This window comes from Protopterus annectens, chromosome 10.part0 (genome assembly GCF_019279795.1).
Source record: "Protopterus annectens isolate FY-2018-M chromosome 10.part0, PAN1.0, whole genome shotgun sequence".
NCBI classification, from domain to species: domain Eukaryota; kingdom Metazoa; phylum Chordata; order Ceratodontiformes; family Protopteridae; genus Protopterus; species Protopterus annectens.
In genome coordinates this window covers 1,636,913,327-1,636,936,131 of record NC_056744.1, presented here as the reverse complement: position 1 = coordinate 1,636,936,131, position 22,805 = coordinate 1,636,913,327, and the positions used below count along the sequence as shown (strand labels likewise).

The following is a 22,805-nucleotide window of genomic DNA, read 5'->3' as shown; positions in this document are numbered from 1 at the left end:
TGAGATAGAGACCTCCCTAAAGAACCCCTCTCCTTTGGAGCAGGCTACCCCTTAACATTTAACAAATTAGCTCTTTACCCATTCTCAGACAAACTGTAGAGAAATAGAGGGGTTAACTATAAATTTATCCCAGGCTTAGCTTTACAGTTCCTTATGAAAAGGGATAGCAAGTTGTGATAACTGCTGTGGCTAGGCTACAAATGATCTAACCTATCAACTACCCAGTTATGACCTATGAACTATTCATGATTTAATACCTGAATTGCAGGATTTCACTTTGAACAGCTAGTGTTGTTCATAGGTTCATACTAGGCTATCTGCCCTAGGGCATTTATAAGCATAGCTAGAGTGTGTTTGGCTTTCGCCACCCATTTTAAATTAATTTTGCTATGCCCTTTTTCGAGATTAGTATACTGTGCCTCTGTCTAACAGTGACACAGAAGTGATACCTGGGGTAAACCTACGATCTCCCATCCACTCATCAAGATTCCTCTTGAAGAGAGTCAGTGAGGGACTCTGCCTAACCTGGACTGGGATTTTATTGCAGAGTGAAGGGAGCCTCTGGGTTATGAATCTGTCCCTCCAGCATGTCCTATTCATTTCAGTGCTGAGGTTCAAGTCTCTCGAGCCCGTAGCTCTATGGGATTTGAATTTTCTGAGGTGCAGCATGTCCATTAATTCCGGGTTGGACATGGCTTTATACATCAGGCACAGATCATCTCTGAGCAGGCGGTATGCCACTGAGTAGAGCTGGAGTTTCTTTAACCGGGCAGCATATGGCATCTGTTTGAGCCCTTTGATCCTCTTGGTGAGGTACTTTTGGGGTCTTTCCAGTTGCTGCAGGTGTCTGGTAAGGTACATCCCAAAAGGGGCATTGTACTCAATTATGGGCCTGATGAGGGATGAGTAAAGAGGCACGATGACCTCCCCTGATCTAGATGTGAATCCCTTCATGATTAGGTGGGCTATATAAAATGTTTTTCTAACCACTTTGGCCACGTGGTTGTCAAATGAGAGATTGCTCTCAACTTGGGTCCCCAGGTCTCTAATTAATTACTTCTTCCATACTTAATGGATTACCACCTATGTGGTAATTTGTGGGCACTTTGTTTTTGCCAAAGGGGATGACTATACACTTTTTGGCATTTAACTTGAGGCCATGGCTCTGGCACCAGTTGTCTGTTTCTATGAGGCCCTTTTGGAGGATGCTTGTGCAGGCTGGAGAATCGATTATGGCACCCAGTTTGCAGTCATCTGTGAACTTGGTCAGCTACAGTCCTTCCGTGTTGGCCCGTACCTCCGAGAAATATATACAGAACAAGAAAGGTCCCAGGACTGAGTCTTGTGGGACACCACTTGTAACTGGTTTGGAGTCTGACATGGCTCCAGCAATTCTAACCATATGGGTTCTGTCCTTGAGCCAGTTTGCAACCCATCTAGTGACATAGGGGTTTATATTTAAGCTGGTGAGCGTATCTATAATGCCAGAGTGGGGTATTGTATCGAAGGCTTTTGCGAGGTCCAGGTAGGCTGTGTGGACCACCTTCCCCTCGTCAATGGCCTTGGTGACTGTTTCAAAGAAATCAGCCAGGTTTAAGAGGCAGGATCTGCCCTTAAAGCCAAACTGGGTAGGATCCAGTGTCTGTAGGTCCCCAATATCTTTATTTATGAGGTCCATGATGATCCTTTCCATAGCTTTGCAGACCAAGCTAGTCAGGCTTATGGGGCGATAGTTTCCAGGATCTGTTGAGGCACCACCTTTGTGGAGAGGGACCACTGTTGCTGTACGCCACTCTTTGGGTACATATCCTGTAGTAAGGCTGAGATTGAACAGTAGTTTTATGTTTGGGTTTAGCTCTTCTTGGAGTTCATGTAGGACGCAGCCTGGGACACCGGCTGGTCCCATTGATGCTGTGTTTTTCGCTTTGGAGAGGGCGGCTCTTACCTGAGCATCTGAGATGTCAGGGGGGGCAGCACACTGCTGGGATAGATATTTGCCCTTTTGGTGGGGAGGGGGGGGGGAGTATGCGCTGAACCTGTCAGCTAGGATGTTGGCAATGTCTGTGGGTTCGGTGTATTTTTTGTCATTTTGGACTAATTCTGAGCATATCTGGGAATTCCCACCCAGGTTCCTGACAAAACTAAAGAAAGCCTTGTGATTATCCTTAGTGTCCTGTGCAATTTTTCTCTCTAAGCTGGCCTTAGATGATTTTATGAGTGCCCATAGTTTTTTGCTAATACTGATCAGAGATGCCTTCCCTTTTTGGGATTTTTCTCTGTCATGTAAGTAGCTTCCTCCTTTTATTGTATAGTTTGTTTATGGCTGGGGTCCACCAGACAGGACGTCTGCCTTTGAAGGATTGGGTCTTGGTTTTATTTGGGATTGCATATGATCCATGCATTCCTGAAGGTGTTCATAGAATGCGTTTATAAAGGATTCTGCGGACTGGGCCATATTTTCCACAGGCTCGGGGGCTTTGAAGGATTCCACCTTGGTTTTGAGGAGTGTGAAATTTGCTTTAGAGAAGTTTTTCACTGTGGTTTTCTGAGCAGGGGCTGGGGTCGGGATGTGAATATCCAGTGAGATTAGTTTATGGTCTCATCTTACCAGTGAGGGATACACTTCTGGTCTGGAGCACGAGTCCCCATGTTGGTGATGATCAGGTCCAGTATGTTTTCCCCTCATGTGGGAGTGGTAACAAGTTGTCCCATAGCATTTGAGTTTATAAATTCTAGGAACATTTGGGCTAGGGTGTTGGAGCTAGAGTAATGCTCCCAGTCTATGTTTGGGTAGTTGAAGTCGCCCAATATAATGGTGTTTGGAGAGACCTTCATATTTTCCAGTGTTCTCAGGAAGGCCGAGTGGGGTTCCTGGGTTTGGGAGGGTGGTCTGTAGCAGGCTATAAACTGGAAGGCAGTTTTACCCACTGTTAGTTGCACATGGATAGTCTCTGATGCCTCGTGTTATGCCACCAACCTGGAGGTGTGGGTATCTTTGACGAATATTGATACTACCCCTCCTTTTGTGGTTCGGTCCAAGTTTTGGGGCCGAAAAGAATGGTATGAGGTATAACCTGGTAGTGCCGGGGTGCTCTCGGGAGCCTTGAACCAGGTTTCTGTTACTGCACAGATATCGATGTTCTCCATGCTAAGGAGAGTTTCGAGTGCATGCATCTTGAGGTTTAGACTTCTGGCATTGAGTAGCATTACTCTTAGTTTCTTATCCCTTGTGATAGCTATGGAGGTGGGTTTGTCTTTTGCTCCTTGCCTAAAAAAGGCACTATGGGGATGGCAAGAGCCTTTGCCAATATCCAAAAGCCCAGGGGTGACAGGTGCAAGCCGTCCCTAGAGAAGCATCATGGCTTGTCTATGTTTTGTCCAGTTTGGTGGTTTGAAGAGGGCAGGATGCGTTTATCAATTAGGATCAATAAGTTTGTGCTTAGACGTTTATGACTTAACTTTTCATGGTAAATTTCCACCATTGGGTGGCTGTGGTGGTGCAGCGGTTAGCATTGACACCTCACAGCAAGAGGTTCTCTGGTTCGATCCTCGGCTGGGGTGCCTTCTGTGTGGAGTCTGAAATGAAATATGTTTGTTTCTGTATCAATACAGGTGTGTGTGTGTGTGTGTGTGTGTGTGTGTGTGTGTGTGTGTGTGTGTGTGTGTGCGCATATAGATTGTATATGTGTGTGTATGTATATGAATATATATATATATATATATATATATATATATATAGATAGGTTTACTATCAAAATCTCACAACTCATTTGTGTGAGTGTTCACTTACATCCTGAAATATCATAAAATCCAATTACTGAATGGTCACATAACTAAAAATGGGAATTAAGGAAAGTCGACAACTCAGGAATGTTGACTTTAATGAAAATATCTACATTTCAGGATATGTGCTAAGAACGTTTTGCTGGGGGGGGCACCATGCACTCCCCTTGCTACTTATATATACTAACTCCAAGATTGCACTACAGTGAGGGAAAGGGTAAATTTCCTGATCCCCACTATAGTGTGATCTCCATTCAAAATGATGAATCCACAAGAGCGAATGCACAGTAGCATTTGCTCTTGTGGATTCGTCATTTGAAAAATTGATGTTATTACACCTTGGAAAAGTTCCTTTCTACATTCCAAGGTTGCATAGCTGTTTTACAACATTTTAATGCCAAGCTATATATATATATATATATATATATATATATATATATATATATATATATATATATATATATACATACATACAGACACACACATGAATATGTATGAAAAATATTTGTTAAAAATACTACTTATCCAGATTTACATCTTGCCTTTATCAGAGCTATATTTGTATGCTTACATATTTTTCTTTACAAATACATATACATTTGTAGTTATACATAAAACCATGTCATCACATAAACGTCTTATTTGTATAAAAATTTATTTCTATTTACAGATATGTTTATTCCTACACATTCATTACATGCAGATAGATATTTGCACTTACACATAAATTTCTTCTTGTATTTACCTGCATTTATGCACTATTTCTATACTATGCATTTTAAACCTATGTTGATATTATTGAAAACATGTAAAAATACTTACCATAGATCTCTGTGCTTCTAATCATTGCCTGGTCTACCCACTCATCCAGCTGGCCAGGCCTATGACTTTGTAGGTCATTGTACCTGTGACAGCACTGTGGGCCACAGCGATTGATCCCTAACTCACCCAAAACTTGCCAGATGTCATTTTTATCCTCTCTGTGCTGCATTCTGATGACTCAGCTTTTTCCAGAAGGTAGACCCGAATTTTCATCTCCTTGGAGCTTAGTCTCGTACCTTCACATTTATAGTCATCCTTCAAAGTGCCAGTGCTGGAATGAAGAATGTAAAGGCAGGACTGTGATTCACAGATTTGGAACCATACTTTTTTTTAAGGAATACTTTCACATTTCCTTTCCATTATAAATAAAATTCAGTTATATGAAAGTATTGCTATTTAAGTTGTCTATTTGTGTTTCTGCTTCTGTGTTATAATGGTATTAGCTTTATTTGAATGGTAAAGGACCTGCATTAATCATTTTAAGCAAGCCTTTTTCAGTATTGCATTAGTGCTGCTGTGTACAACTTGTTTTTACAGCTACCCCAAGGGCTAGTTCATGGATTTGTTGACTTACACACTCACATATTACTACAATTCATAGATATAACTGTAACTAATCTAAACTACATGCAACATGTGTAAATGAACCTGAATTTACATGAATAACTTTAAGGGTTCCATATTAATTGTTTAATGTCAAGTGCTTGCAGTACTACTATGAATTTGTTTATGGTGATGAATGAATTATTACAACACAAATTTAACTAGTTGTATTTAGACTTGCAGTATGTGTATATGAATATTAGTGTTGAAAAATGATATGGTGCTGCTTACTGTGATGGATTTGAAGTCTTCTTAAGACGCTCAGTCTTGCTGGCTGGATTCTGCTGAAATCAAAGTCTGGTTATAGTTGCCTTCACAGTCTGTTGCATACAGAAACTTGCAGAATATACACTGATGAGAGAATATTCTTTGCGGCATCAACTTAGAGCAGTAACAAATAACTTTTTATAATAAACCACACGTACTAATGTTACAGCTTTTAATTATTGTTCTGCTTTACTTCTCAATCAGCATGGATGTTATAACATTTACCTCGGGACAAATGGGTCCCTACCAATACCCCTAACATAACTGGATTAATACAGATCTTTGTATACAATTTTAGTCATGTGCACACATATACATTTCCTCTTGGTATTCTATTTTTGAGAATTGCTCATCCTGTAGAAACAATACTGATTGTTGCAGATGCTGACACAAATGCTGACTTAATATTATTTTTAAGCTTCCTTGTTTAACAATGTCCTGTCACATTTTTGCTGAATTTATAAGAGGCCAGCTTTTCTGACAGTGTGAACATCCTGTTTTTGTCTTTAGTATTCTATTTGGATCTTTGTATAAGAACATCTGTTCTTGTGCAAATGCTGATAAGTGCAGAAAAGCATGCATTTTAAGGAAACACATTGTAACAGTGTCACATGATAGAAACATGTCATGTTGTCCATTCTTTAAAAAAGCAGATTTTACATTTTTGCTCTCACTGACAATGAAATGCATACATCCTGTTTTTAAGTCTGTAAGGAAAGATGTCCATTCAGCAAGTTCCTTATTTTTCAAGCTACAGTCATTTAGTATAGTATATACTATATATAGTATCATATTACTAAACTCTGTTTCTGCATTTAAGCAAGCTTTAGTTTATACCTTATTTATGTTACATATTTGTAACAGAATTACTTTCAACCTTAAAACCCTGTTGAGCATAATCTTACAATGCCCTCTTTTTATTTTAATTTTCTCAAAACACTTTATACTGATATGTATTTTCATCACATTATATAGAAAACACGTTAAGAAACAAAACCTTTAGTCTTCTTTTGATACAACAAATCAAAATGCAATTTTACAGTATCAAGTATTACTACCAAAACTGAATGTATCTAACAACTTTTTGTTTTACAGACCATTCTGTGAAAATATTTTATCAGTTATGAGCTGTGTCTGCTTTAATTTTATTTTTTAACTTGACCAATTTATTATTTTGCAATTACAAAATTTAATTTATGACTTAGAACCGTTCCATTAACTCTTTACAACTGTTGAATTAAGTATAGGAGACAAGAACCATGTGCTACTGCAAGCATTTATACACTGCTGAAAATATACAGTTTTAATGTCATTTTAACCATAACATTGTGGTCATAGCTCTGAACTCTCCATACACTTTAGTTGACAGTGAAATATACTCTGAAGAATGTTATTTACATATTAGTCCATTAGCTGTATGAATACAATATTTTAATATATATTTTTTTTAACTTTGATAACCAATATTGATACAGATAAAATGGTGGTCCAAAAACCAGTAATAAGACTCCAACTTAAAACCAGTGATAATATTACAACTTGACAAATTACTTTTGAACTTATTACAGTGTATTCTGTATAGTATGTATTTATACAGACTGTTTTTTATGCATTTCAATCTAGTAGGTACCCTGGACCCATTTTTTTTAAACATGGTTTTCAACACATATCATTACTAGACATTAATTTCATTTGTACTGAATTCTTCTGCATTTGTACATACAAAGACTATCATTTGTACTGAATTTTTCTGCATTTGTACATATAAAGACTGTAAAGTACATTTAGTCTAATCTTACAAATTTAATAATATTAATATTAAGCAAAATCTTGGAAAATGTTTGTCTTTTTAGAAATATCTAGTGGAATTGGCACCAAAGGCATATGGTCCTGTCATTTTAAACTACATACTCAGCAATTAGAAACATTCATGCTTTCTTATACCAACATTGTTTTGCCAAAAATATATTAAAAATAGTGACCAGTCTTGTTCAGTTTTTTACATATCTTTACTCTCTCTTGTATAGCTGTAGTAAAGCAATTTTAAATCATCTTGTGTATAGCTTTACAGTTTAACAGGCTGTAAATACAATTTAATACTAAACAATACAATAATAACTAGCATAAAATATCTTGGACTTTCAGATTTAATCTGTTTACCAGTGTTTCTTATGCACTAATACCCGTTTTTCCTTCCCCCATAAAAGAGTATTGTCAAGAAGGAATGCGATATTTCTTCCTGTAGCTTTACTTTAGACCCATGTGCAGTACTGCTTATACAGTCAGTGTAAAACTGAGAGAGTGCCCCTCCCCCTGTAGTATACTGCAGTATTGTTTATTTGCTTTATGCTGTGAGAACAGAATGTATACCAGCCCAATACTTTTGTTATACGTTTGTTTTATTAGGTTACTAAACTATAGACCTTTGTCTGATTTGATCATTTTTTATAAAGCTTTTGCTGTTTATTACCACTAGTAGGTATTTATACCCTCCTGAACAATTGATTTGAACTGTATGTATACTATAGCCCATCTGCTGGCTATAACATTTACTTGCAAACAGATTATCAAGGGCACGGTTGCACAATTGTGACATTTTATTACAATTACCAAATAGTGTTGACTGTAAACATTTTAACAATTATGTTTTAATAACAATAATGTTTTAGAAAAACTCAAGCTACTTGTCTGGCAATCAGTCTTGTTATTTATCATGTTTTCACAATATTTCCTGTAACTATTCATCTAGTCTAGGAAGGTCTAAGTTCACATTTCAGTTGATAAGTATTTGTGATTTGCATTACTATACATTTATACTTCATAAATAGACATTTTACAATTAGCTTACATGGATTTCAGTATGTTTTTATTTAATTAACTGATCTGCCATTTATTTTACTAAAACTGTTTGACTAATACCATTTGTGATGTTATTTCTTTTTAAAATTCTTTTAAAATGTTTGGTGTCGTGTTACTATACAATTATAAAAAACTGTAAAAAACAAAATAGATATTAGCTTAACTAATATGTTTATATTTACATTATTTATATTTGCTGTTGTCTGCCTTTTGCTTTTGTGCATTGTAAACAAATGTACTCTAGATGAAAAGAACATACATGCATGTCAGTCTCGTGACTTTAAATCTTTATTTAAGCATGTCAGTCTTGCGACTTTAAATCTTTACTTTTATTAACTATTTTTATTTAATTTTATGCACTAGAACGGTTTCATTTACCTTTTGGCTATACTAAGAATGGCAGTCATATGCTCTACTTTACTGTAGTACTGATAAATGTCTTGCTTTAACTGAATGGAAGTTTTAAACATTTGAGAATGATTTGTCCAGACTCTACCATCCTACCATGTATGCGTAACCATTTTCAAAACACAAACATATTATAAAATATATTTATTTTGCACAGATTAGCTGTAGTTTCCTGCTCTTTTCCAATGTTCTCTTAAGCTCAGCTAATGTATTTTCTTTATTTTGTAACTGCTGTTTAAGAGTTTCCTGTAATGTTGCATGGTCTTTCTGAGATTCTTTAGTAACCTGTTCTGCTGAATCTGAAACTCCTATGCACTTTTGAAAAGATGTATGTATAACTTGTCTAAACTTCCTGAACTCATTGTGTCTGTTTTTTAGAAGTTTATTACATTCTTTTGTAACAAAATGTACTAGAGGTCCTGTCAGTAACTGATTTGACTCATGTGGTGACAGGACATAACTGTTCAACATCTGAATATAATAGAAACACTTTACCCTTAGTTAATTCTGTATCATGAACAGATCTGTCTTCACAGTCTATTTTTGTAGCAATATGATTCAATACTTTTTATGGCATAATTCACAAAATGCAGTTTTTGTTGAATCACACAATAAACATCTGTCATACCCCACATGGTTTTGTTTGAGATACCAATCAAATATTGTAATAAATTTGCATAATGCCTTACTATCAACTTGCCCTGATAAGGTGTTACATTTACTAACGTGCTGTGTATACCAACATTGCTATTTGCTAAAGCTTGGTTTACTCCTGTACGAATTATGTCTACTAGCATCCAGACTACAAATGTGACACAGAAAAAGTCTTACCAGTTAGCAAAAAAAAAAAAAAAAAACAGGTGATCAGTCTGTTGTTGCCGATGGTTGGAAAATTTTCAGAGTCACTTGAGAAGCTGGGGAAACACAACAGGCAGTGGACTGTTGTACAAAGTAGATATCCACCTTTCCTTGGAGAATTTATGGCACTGCTCATCTTCCTGCACTGCAGGCTCAATCTGGATTCAGACATCTGAAAAAATGTTACTACTGCAAGCTGCATAAACTGGAATACTTATGTTTAGAATTTTACACATACGTACAAATGTTAGTTATTGCAATTTGACTGAAGTGACCCTCTGCAGGGCTTACCACTCCCTCTGTTCGAATGTAGGCTAGCTTGCCATTGAAAAATTATATGGTGCTGCTTACTGTGATGGATTTGATGTCTTCTTAAGACACTCAGTCTTGCTGGCTGGATTCTGCTGAATTTAAAGTCTGGTTATAGTTGCATTCACAGTCTGTTGCATACAGAAACTTGCAGAATATACACTGATGAGAGAATATACTTTGCGGCATCAACTTAGAGCAGTAACAAATAACTTTTTATAATAAACCACAGGTACTAATATTACAGCTTTTAGTTATTGTTCTGCTTTACTTCTCAATCAGCATGGATGTTATTACATTTACCTCGGGACAAATGTGTTCCTACCAATACCCATAACATAACTGGATTAATACAGATCTTTATATACAATTTTAGTCATGCACACACATATACATTTCCTCTTGGTATTCTATTTTAGAGAACTGCTCATCCTGTAGAAACAATACTTATTGTTGCAGATGCTGACGCAAATGCTGACTTAATAATATTATTTTTAAGCTTCCTTGTTTAACAACGTCCTGTCACATTTTTGCTGAATTTGTAAGAGGCCAGCTTTTCTGACAGTGTGAACATCCTGTTTTTGTCTTTAGTATTCTATTTGGATCTTTGTATAAGAACATCTGTTCTTGTGCAAATGCTGATAAGTGCAGAAACGCATGTTTTTTAAGGAAACACATTGTAACAGTGGCATATGATAGAAACATGTCATGTTGTCCATTCTTTAAAAAAGCAGATTTTACATTTTTGCTCTCGCTGACAATGAAATGCATACATCCTCTTTTTAAGTCTGTAAGGAAAGATGTCATGTTGTCCATTCTTTAAAAAAGCAGATTTTACATTTTTGCTCTCACTGACAATGAAATGCATATATCCTGTTTTTAAATCTGTAAGGGAAGATGTCCATTCAGCAAGTTCCTTTTCAAGCCACATTCATTTAGTATGGATGCTGATCACATATTACTAAACTCTGTTTCTGCATTTAAGCAAGCTTTATTGTATAGCTTATTTGTGTTACATATTTGTAACAGAATTACTTTCAACCTTAAAACCCTGTTGAGCATAATCTTACAAGTGCTGTATCACCATTCATGTTATTTGTACTTGTGTCTCTGAATTATCGTTGATTAAAGCAGGCAATGCTTTCATTGCTCTGTTGTTTGGCTGATGAATGGATAAAAAATTCCGGTGTATGACTTGGGCATGTTGTTTTAGATAAAAGAATGATGCAGAAGCAGGAATCCAGGCAAAGAAAAAAAAATATTTCAACCACGAGGAGAAGCACATCCTTATGGCAGCCCTTAGGACATATGGCAAACAACTTTTTAGAAAAGGGGCAAGCAAACAAGCAGAGGGCAAAGGCCTGGAACCAAGTGGTTGTGGAGATAAATGCTGTTGATGGAAGGAACCATACATTAACACAGTGCAAGAACAGGGACAATGATATAGTAGGACATGCAAGATCCAATACAAGGCAGAATGCAACTGTCCACAGCACTATTGGGGCGGAGGCTGAAACATTCATTTAACACATAATAAAGAAAATACCTCCTCTCCATTCATGCAGATATTTTTGAAACAGATGCTGATGGCACTGGCATAAACAGAGGTGGAATGGCTGGTGGCTATTAGCCACATTTGCAGCATCAGCAGAGTCTCTTCAAGAAGGATGGTTTGATCACTATGACATATTTACATTGAGAAATGACTGCTCAAATAAATGTGACACATGAGCATTACTATTAACAATTCTGCACAGAGTGTACACGGTAGTTGTCCTCCATACCTCCTCACACAGCATGCAGTAGTATACAACAGTATCTAAGTAGTAATGCATTCAATTCATTCTTTACAGGGTCAGCAGCAAAAATAAACAGTTCTGCTATACCTGTAAATTTAGAGACTGGCAGCAGCAGAATGGCTTATGATGATGATGATGATAACACAGTTATATTTATGAGATTGCTTGAAAGAAATGGCACACAGTCTCCATGTTTTATGGCAGGATGGCATACCACACAACATGTTAGTGACTCTACAGGAAGTGACACTGGATCACAGAGTCAAGTACATGATGACATGACACTACAGGTTGTATAAAGGAGAAAATCCATGCACCTCTAAACCAGTATCTCCAAACAAACATAAGCACTTTCTGGATTATGGCAAAGATTCACAGATAACAGTGTCCACAGTGAAACCTTTACAAAGGTGTATACAGTGCAAGCATGTGTCACAGCTACAGTAGAAAATGCGTAAAGCATTGATTGCCCAACAGCAAATGTGCTGTGACATTGTTAAGGCTCTGTGCACTGCCATAGAGAGTCAGCTAGAAATGGTCAAAATCCTCAAGGGTATGCATGAGAATTTCTATCCCTACAAGGAAATGAAAGAGATTTAGGGGTAATGCCATGATCATATTGATCCATAGCATGTTAGCCCACCAAGTATCCATGTCTGCCTCCATTTGTTCACTAGTGAGGACTTACTAGACTCAAATATGAGTTAGTTTTAGAAGGGTGAAGAGGACAGGAGAACTGTCTAGACACATGAGGGTATTACAGCACACTACAAGTGTTTCTCAAGAAGGCACTGTAGATAGGAAGAGGGAACAAACACCGACAGAATTTGTGCAGGTCACATCAGCGTTCATCTAAACATAGCAGAAAGTCTCATTCAAGGTCCCAGTCACATAGCACTATGAGATCAGTGTCTGTAGGATCACTTGCATGAAAGTAAGTCATGGGCATTGCAGCAAGTCACCATGCAGGTCATGTGACAGACTCTCATCAAGATCACATGCACCTTTACCTACTAATCTTTAGAAGATGTTGTGTATGACACATTTGACCTTGACCTACAGTGATTCAGGCTAGGCATCTCAGGCACTTAAAATTTGGCATCTTCAATGCTTAACTTGAAAGACAATAAGCTATTAATAAAAAAGTAAGAAAACAACATTATGCAGAATGCATAAGTGCAGAGTGTAACCCAATATTGAGACACTTTGTGCTTGCATGCTTTTCATTTCAATTATGGTAGTGGTTACAATTTAAAGGAAATATCTAGACAGAAAGCTGTACATCATAGCAATCAAATTTGTACTAATTTACATCAATAATGGCCTAGCTAGTATCAAGAGCTTCAATTCAACAATGTTACAGCAGGCAATTACCCAGAACATAAAACAAATACTACACACCATTAAGAGAAACACTCCTTAAAAATAAAAAAAACAGCTCTCATGAGTCTCCTGCCATGTAAATTAGCACTGTTGCCACTTCACCCTCAGCACTGCACACCTGATGGTTTATGACTTTGAGAACACATCTTGTTGTGTATGTGAAAATGGCAGTACCTTACAAGACAACAGTAAATCAGGTCTATATTAATTCTGCGAAAGAAGTATTAATCAAATACGTCTTCTAAAAACAATCACTGAAAATCACTTCAGGGAACCACAGAATTTTTCCCATGGTTCGCAAACACCTGGCCATCACCTAAACTTTACTCTTTTCCCCACTGTAGTATGATCTCGGAATTGGTATATATAGTTGGGGGGTGAGGGTACAGCCCCCCACATTGGGGGTTGTGGGGGGCAAAGCCCCTCAGTTGGGTGGATTTCATTTAGTCCATTGTATGTTCCAGACAGTTGATGGGCAAGGGTTTGCGAACCATGGAAAAAATTTTGTGGTTTGCTGAAGTGATTTTTGGTGGTTGTTGTTCACAGAAGACATATTCGATGAATACATCTTTCACAGAATTAATATAGACCCCAGTAAATCATGTTGAATATGCAATAGTAAAACCAAGAAAACATTGCATAATGCAAAAGCATGTGATACATTTTCCATTCAAGTGCATGGTATGAACTCATGCTAAATACTGAACTAACACTTTTTATTAAATGTACCACTTCAAGAGATTTAGTATGTGCTTATTTAAGTACCCCATCTAAGAAGAACTCATTGTACAAAACAGCTAAAATGTAATTATTCTTTATATGGTGTATTATGACATCACTGAACAGGTATCGGTGAGCACACTGGTATGATTTTAATAAACAATAATACGACTACCTTTTCTGAAGGAAAACAATTATTTAAGGATAAGAGGGAATATCTGATGAACAGTGACAGTAAACCATGTACCACACAGCAAAGCCTACATATATCATGGATGCATCAAATATATTTTGTGTGTTTTTTACAAGAAAGGAAACACTAAATTGAATGTCATGGTCCCTAGCTCTGAAACAGATGTCTCCTCTTTACCTTCACAGTCATATGTTGTACACGACCCTGCCATATGGGGTTCATTGCAACTGCCAGTTGGGCAACATTAGTCATAGTAGGACTGAAACAGCTTGGGTCACCTCACCACCAAACTGATGCATGAGCATGTGTGCAGAATGCAATATGGTGTAAACATCCTGCATGCAGTAGCTGGGTCATACTGAAGGGCACCCCAGACTCATCCAGGTATCTCAATCTACTTTTCAACATGCCATACTCTCTGTCAATGACAATACAAGTCAGTATTGACGGGGCTGCATTAAAATTATCTTCCACCATTCCACTTGGATTTCTCACTGGTGTCATGAGCCATAACGCCAGTGCATATCTAGCATCCCCTTACAAAAAAATAGTGAGAGACAGAAAGATGATAGACAAAACAAAGAAAACGTGATTTAGTATTAAAAAATACCTTTTACCATAAATAATTACTTAAATGATTAAAAAAATATTAAATTTACCAAAAAGGTGACCACTGAGCATTCTACCATGCAAGAAGAGATGGTAGAATGAGTTAATTTGTCATATATGAGAATCATGTGCGCTGCCAGGATGTTGGTCACAGATTTTGGTGATACATTCCCATGCACTGAATGGTAGCCCTTCTATAGCAGTAATCATTCCCCCATGGACCAGCACAGCTCTAATTGCAACATGGGTGCAGTCTATTGCACTGAGCACCAAGCACCTCAGGGAAATGTGCCACCCGATAAAAGGTATGTATAGTCCAGGCTCAGTTGTGAGGTGACACCAGGAAATAGATGTATTGGTCCACATCTGCCAAGAATACATCCAGGAACTGCTGAAGTATCCTTGAGGCAGAAGTCTAAGAGAACCCCAGTGTGACTCCATTCTGTCTCTGTGAAGTCTCCATGGCAAATATTGTGAGGATTATACGTACCTTAATATCCATAGGAATAGGAAGGCAACATATTCCCAGTTCCCCTTTGGGGACCATACATGCTCACTAAGACCCTTACAATACCCCTGTCCACTTTAAATCTGTCAAGTATCTCCTGATTATCAAAATTATGATGAGTTATTCTGTGATTATATCTCCACCATTTTGGTTGGTGAGTGCTGCTGTGAGCAAGTAGTTTTGTCTCATCCAAGGCAAGCAGCCCAACCAGAAAAAAGCAATGCTAGCAACAAGAACAAGCATATTAGCCATTTGCAAAGTAGACCGAAAAGGGTCAATTCCACCTTTTATAATGAATCAATGCAGGCATGTAAACAAGTCAAAATAGAACTACAGATCTCAAAAAGGCAGGAGAAGGACTTATTAGCAAAAGAGGATTTAAATAATTTCTCATTTGCATATTATTGTTTCTTTATTAGCTTAAGTTTATTTGCAACCATCATACATTAGTGTGAATGACCTCTATGAATAGCTCCTTTGCCACTCAACTGCATGTAAAGCACATACTGACTTTATGCTTTTGCAAATACCACCTTTAATGTACAATTTCCAAAGGCATAAATAATTATTCCAAGATTATTACAGGAAATTAATGTTGTATTATTCTATATATACTTATGGCACACTAACAAAAAATATGAACTAGAACAGTGATATTGGTCAAAATCTCAGCCAGAAGTAGAAACCAAAATACACCAGCATCTTTTTTTTCTTTTTCGGTTGAACAAAACATCTTGGAGAAAAGGTAGTGAAAAATAACTTTCCCAGAGGGCATACCCTCTAGAAATGCTTTGCAATGCATAGCTACAATACTGATCACCACTCCATGCTTACATTATTTACACGTTTCTAATTTTTACCCCAGTTTACTTTTTTTATTCAGTATTGTCATCATATATCAGTGATTACAATTGTTGATGTGATACCATCCCAAACTGATACGTTCCTTGGTTTAAATGCAGGACGGTGCTATTTCACAGGTAGCCAGCAAGAAGCGCTGTTGTCAAAGCCAAGCTCAGCTATTCTTTAAATGGAGTAAAAGAAACTCTATTTTTTGGTCAGGGCTCAAGGTCGCTTATAAATGGCAATTAATGGTTTACTCAAAATAAACAGACAACTAAAAAAACAAACTTCTCTTCCCGGAATAGGAGGAAATGGGGTATGTACCAAAATGAAAATCAGACCATATTAAAATGCAAAGATGAAAATACCTTTGGTTTTCTTTACAATGTTTCTATAAAGAAAAACACATTTTTTTTGTTTTCTTGGAAACTGCTTTTTTGCAAAGAAGAGACTAGCTGTAATTTTCTTAAGACATGGCTACATTTTCAGTCTGTCTTGGATTCATATATTGCACATTTTTCCACATAGTTTTCGGAGGTAAGTACCTTTTCTTTATGACTCGTGTGCTTTACTTGGCCAACTAGAATGATCAAATTACAGTGATAATTTCTATTCCCCTCCATTCTAGTATATACGCGATATAATGAGCACAGCTGTGTCTGCTTTGGGAATAGTTTGTCTTATGTGCTATTCATCAATGGGTAAACCCACTGCGACCAGAAGTTCCTTTATTAGAGGTGACCTGGAGTCAGAGGTGATTTAAATGGCTTTCAAATGGTCCCGCACAATGAGAGTAAGGGGTGCTTGGGTACAAACATGGGTCTTAGCACCTTGCAGAGCTTTCAACTATATGTCATAATGTTTAATTTATCATACAGATAGCAAATAAAAATAAGACCATATAAAATCTTGAGGTTGATATCCTGCTATTGTTAATTGAGGAGTTTACGATGCTAGGAAAAAAATAAAACCTGTTTCCAGAAAGGAAAGGTCTTGGCATGCAGTCCTCAACATTTTTCGTTATTTCTTTCAAGCTACAATTTTTAACCAACATAACTGATTTGGCCTTATAAGGAATCACATTGCAGTAGTCCCATGTGTCACATAACTACATGATTTTTGTGTGTATTTACCTGTAGAATATTCTAGAATTCTGGACTGAGCTGTTATTTCCTTCAAACCAGCCTTAACTGGTTTTCTTTTCATTAACTGTTTTAAGCATATAGGAGTCTATCTGCTTATTTTCTGGTGTATTTGAGGAAATTACAGTTGCTTTTAAGGGAGTGCGGAGTGACCTAGCATTGCAAAGGTAACATAAAAACAGTTTTTTTTTTATGCCCGAAAAAAAAACACCAATGTAACAAAAAGGCAGATTTGCACTACATATGGTGATAGGGTGGTGTAACAGGTATGTAACAAAAGTGTGACAAAACACTTTAATGTAACATAATTATGCAAAGGATGTACACGAAAGTGGCTTGTTGCTCAAGATGTAGAATCTGAGGATTCTAGAAAAAAAGACAGGACAAAAAACAGCATCATATTCAATTATCATTTAATTTGTTTTAGTGATTTGGAGAGTCCAGCTAGGCGTAGTCCGTTTGCTATGAAGGCATCTTTGAAAGAGGCCAAGATCAAAGGATAATGCATGCAAATCACTGGGGTCCTTTAATTATTTGAAAAGAAGATAATAAACCAACAGCAGTAGGAAGGGCAGCTAATGCAGCTCAGCCGTTTTATCCGAGTATGCCCTCACATTACATCTTTCCAGAGCTTCAGCAGCGAATGCAGCTCAGCCTTTTTATCCGAGTATGCCTTCACATTACATCTTTCCATAGCTTCACAGAATGTCCAGATTTTTGTCCCCCATAAAAATGTGTGGTTTCTGGCCAAATCACTGGGGATGCTAGTTACTAAATGATGACAAATCTTTGAGTTTCAGACTTCCTATCCTTCAGAAAATGGATACGAATGCAAAAACAGGTAACAGGCTAGCAACTTTCTAAGTTTATAAGAGCAATATTTAAAAATTCTCCCTAATTTTTTACCTTTGTTCTCAATTATTTTTAGCTTTGTCTAGAATTCTTGCAGTATGAGGTTGAGAAGTATACTTCACATCCAGGTTATCAAGCCATTAAATCATTAACTGTCCACCACTTCAGCAATCGACCAGCAACAAACATTGCTTGTTGGCAGTCCACCTTCTCCTTCCAAACCAGCTTGGCTAAGGAATATGGCAAATACATGGAAACTTCCAAATGACACAGCAAATAAAACCCAAAGAAACATGAAGGTATTACTGTTCAATGTTAATAGCCTAAACAAGAAATTCCACACCTTACAAGTTCTCCTCACTCTGGACAATATAGACATTTGTGCCATTACAGAAACATGGTTTAAATCCACAAAAAGTACTGCAGTAGCGCAAGGCTTCAGTGCCTTCCACACATTTAGACTATTAGCAGCACAGAAAGGGGCAAAATATGGTAGAATCTTGAGCTGTATTTGCAACAAGTACACCTCTAGGTTGTTAAACAGGATGATGCCTTGGGGTTTATCCATATGCAAATCAACATGAACAAGCTCCCATACCATATCTTAGCAAGCTATGGTCACTCTCTGTGTCAAGGAGTCCCATAGCTCTTATCTTGACGTACAGGAGACACTCACTATTAAACCAAATACTTATTCATGGGAGTCTTTAACTCTCTTTAGACAGGGAAACATACTGCCTTAAACTCACAGGTGCAGCAATTAATGGACTTTAACACAAATGCATTTGACCAGATAGTACACACAGACACCAGGGTGTCACATATACTGGACCTGGTACTCACCGATAGGGGAGAGTGCTGCACACTCCCCAGTGTCATGTTCTTACTGATGAGGTTGGACCACAAAGTTGTCTCTTTTGAAATAATCAACATAGGAATCCCAGCAACCCTTGTAACAGTTAGGAACTATTATGAAGCAGACTACATCCTATTAAGTGATACTTCGTCAAAATTCAGTGCCATTCTTAACCCAGAATTCACAAAAACCTGAGCAGAATTGCTCACATAGATCATGTACAACCATGAAAATAGCTCTATAGAGTCTGCTATACCTACTAAAAGTAAGGCCAAAACAAACTCTAAAAGTAAATCACACTAGTGGAATCCTAACCTTAATAGGATATATAACAAAAGGAAGAAATGAATAGCTAAAATCAGGAAGAGCAACTCCCATAATGATAAGAGCTCTCTAATTAAACTAAATGGGATACTGAGAGGACTAAGTCCAACAGGGCTAATTATAAGGTCAAAAAAGCCTCACAGACTAACGACAACCACAAGTTCTGGCAGTGCTTGCTAAAGCCAAAAAACACAGCCTCAATGGGTCCTGACAATATACCAGGATGTCTCCCTAAATAGTTTGAAACATGATCTATCAGGACCACTTGAGTCAATTTTCAACTATAGCCTTGAAACAGGCATTGTACTACAAGAAGAATCGATGACTGCAATGGTTACTAAACATTTTTATTGAAAGCTACTTTCCACAAATGTGGAATACACACTTTTTCCCTGGCATTATATAACTGTGCAGTTGGTTTGCATAAGTTGGGGATTATGGATGGTGCCCCCCCCCCACTTGATGGGTACAGGGGGGGCTTACCCCAGCAAAAAAAATAAATTGCATAGGTATTCAGTGATAGTGCTTTTAATGAAGTTGTTTTACAATACTTTTAATCAGGAAAGCCACCAATGATATATCGTCATGAACCTATTTCCACTCACATCAGCAAATAATGGTCCTCCTCTTATCAAACCCACAAGTAATGGGATATAGCAGAGCCAGCAATGCTTCTAGAGATATAATGCAGCAAGTCTTACACTCATAAGTTTCTCCAGAAAGTAGCCCTCCTCAGTTATAAGTCATGCATATTTTGGTACTTATTTACATTAATTTCTCTGTTTTTTTTTTTACCATAGTCACTTTTTTGAAATATACTTTTGTACTCTTATCATAGTACAATCTTTGTATTTGTCTCATTGTCACTTCCCTGTTAATGCCTTCAACTAAACATCATATGACTGGTCATTTTATTGAACCTGGACTGAGACTGAAACTGGTCAGAACTGATCAGTGTTCCTGGTAATCAAAGTCAAGATAAATACATAAATAAAATAAATAAAACAAATATAGCACTCATCAGTTCTAAGGAAAATCTATTGAACAAAATACTCCCCTCCTTTTACACAGAAGAAAATGACTGCTCCCTGAAGTCACTCACCCACCTGGAGGATTTTTAAATCTCTTTCTTAATAAGGATCTTGGTTTCTGCTAACTGCAGATCCCCCCCTGCCTCAGCGTCATCCAAGTATAGCTGCACTCTGCCATTGCTTGTGAGGAAATTAAGCTTTTACATTCCAGAGCAACTTAGGGATCTCAGGCCTTACCAAATCAAGCCAAGATTAAGTACACTCCATCAATAGTTCAATCATGGCCGATGTTACATTAGGGAGGAAATGGGCTTGCACAGTGATTAAAAATGGTGTGTGGAACAATTAGAAGATTGAGATGTCATGACATACTTCATATGTTCATAGGTAGGTACTAGGCTATTGGCCCTAGGGCCTATATAAGCCAAGCCAAATGGTACCCTGGCTTTTCGTAGCTATTTTTCTGCACTTCTGTTGATCAGAGCCACAAAAGTGATCCCCGGAGTGAATTTCCTATCTCCCATCCAATCATCAAGATTTTTCTTGAAGAGTGCTAATGAGGAGCTTTGTTTGATATAGATAGGTAGTTATTTCAGAATATGGGAAGTCTCTGGAACATGAATCTATCCCTCCAGCATGTTCTGTTTATTGTGATGACAAGGTTTAGGTCCCTAGAGCATGTAGCTCGGAGGGACTGGGATTTCTTTAAGTAGAGCATGTCCAACAGCTCTGGGTTTGACATAGCTTTGTATGTTAGGCAGAGATCACCTCTGAGTAGGTGATATGCGACAGAGTAAAGCTGGATTTTTTTGAGACTGGCTGCGTAGGGCATCTGTTTGAGGCTGGTAATCCTCTTTGTGAGGTATTTCTGTGGCCTTTCCAGTTGTTGTAGATGTCTTGTGAGGTACATACCAAAAGGGGCATTGTACTCTGTAATGGGTCTAATGAGTGATGAGTAGAGGGGAACAATGACCTCTTTTTTCCTGGATAAGAAACCTTTTGTAATGAGGTGTGCCACATAGAAGGATTTCCTGACTACTGTGGTGATGTGATTATCAAAGGAGGGACTACTGTCCACCTGTGTCCCAAGGTCTCTTATCACGCTTTCAGTGCTAAGTAGACTATCGCCTATGTGGTAGTTCATGGGTACAGAGTTTTTACCAAAAGGGATGACAATGCACTTTTTGGCATTGAGCTTGAGGCCACGGCTTGACACCAGCCATCTGGCTCAGTGAGGCCCTTTTGTAGGATGTCCACATCATTAGGAGTTTTGATTATGGCTAATAGTTTGCAGTCATCTGCGAACTTTGTTAAGCAAAGACCTTCTGTGTTAGCCTGTACTTCAGAGAAGTAGATACCAAACAGGAGAGGACCCAGGACTGAACCCTGTTGTACTCCACTTGTCACTAGTCTGAAGTTGGATTTGGAGTCTGCTACTTTCACAGTGTGGGTTCCGTCAGTGAGCCAGTTGGCAACCCATCTTATGACATAGGGATTTATACCTAGTTTAGTGAGTTTATCTATAATTCCAGAGTGGGGGATGGTATCAAAAGCCTTGGTGAGATCTAGATAGGCTGTATGAACCACCTTACCCTCATCTACAGCTTTGGTGACCGCTTCAAAGATGTCTGTAAAGTTTGGGAGATATGATCTGCCTTTTACAAACCCAAACTGGGTACAGTCCAGAGTTTGGAGATTACCAATGTCATTGTTTATAAGTTCCATGATATGTTCCATAGCCTTGCAGACCAGGCTCATCAGGCTAATGAGGCAGTAGTTCCCAGGGTCTGTGGTGGCTCCCCCTTTGTGGAATGGGATAACCGTTGCTGTGCACCATTCAGTGGGCACAAAGCCTGAGGTGAGGCTATGATTGAACATTGTACTTAAGTGGGGTGCCAATTCATTCTGTAGTTCATGTAGAATGCAGCCTGGGATGTTGTCAGGTCCCATGGATGCTGTGTTCTTGGCTTTGGAGAGTGTGTTTTTTACCTGTGCAGCCGTGATTACAGGAACTTTGCATTCTTCCGGTATAGAGAGGGACCCTTTACGGGATGAGAGGAGGGTAAAGTTAGCACTGAACCTATCTGCCAGGATGTTGGCAATATCAGTTAGTTCTGTATATTTATTGCCATTGTGCTGTAACTCAGAGCAGATCTGAGTGTTGCCACTGAGATTCTTGACATAGCTATAGGTTCATAGGTTCATACTAGGCTATCTGCCCGAGGGCATTTACAAGCCTAGCCCATCGTTTTGTGGCTTACGCCACCCCTTTAGTATGGGGAACTATACCCATTATTTTGCTGTGCCTCTGTCGAGCAGTGACACTGAGGTAATCCCTGGGGTATATCTGCGATCTCCCATCCATTGGTCAAGATTTCTCTTGAACAAGGCCAGCGAGGTGCTCTGCCTCACATGTACCGGGATTTTGTTCCACAGCATAGGGAGTCTTTGGGTGATGAATCTATCCCTCCAGCACATCCTATTAATAGCCGTGTCGAGGTTTAAGTCTCCCGCCCTTGTGGCTCTGATGGATCTAGATTTTTTGAGGTGAAGCATATTCATCAAATCTGGGTTTGACATGGGCTTGTATGTTAGGCAAGGTCACCTCTGAGCAAGCGTGCGACTGAATAGAGCTG

At 38.1% G+C, this 22,805-nt stretch overlaps 1 protein-coding gene and 1 long non-coding RNA gene across 2 annotated transcripts in view; one reads left to right on the top strand and one right to left on the bottom strand.

Annotated features, from left to right (window-relative positions):
* The window catches only part of LOC122813825, a 176,571-nt gene that overhangs the window by 56,506 nt on the left and 97,260 nt on the right, over positions 1-22,805 (bottom strand). The window lies entirely within an intron of this gene.
* The window catches only part of LOC122813824 (complement factor B-like), a 436,913-nt gene continuing 430,385 nt past the window's right edge, over positions 16,278-22,805 (top strand). Inside the window, exon 1 of the mRNA XM_044086351.1 lies at positions 16,278-16,501. Within this exon, the coding sequence (XP_043942286.1) occupies positions 16,438-16,501 (64 nt within the window). The 5' untranslated portion in view covers positions 16,278-16,437. The remainder of the gene's footprint in view (positions 16,502-22,805) is intronic.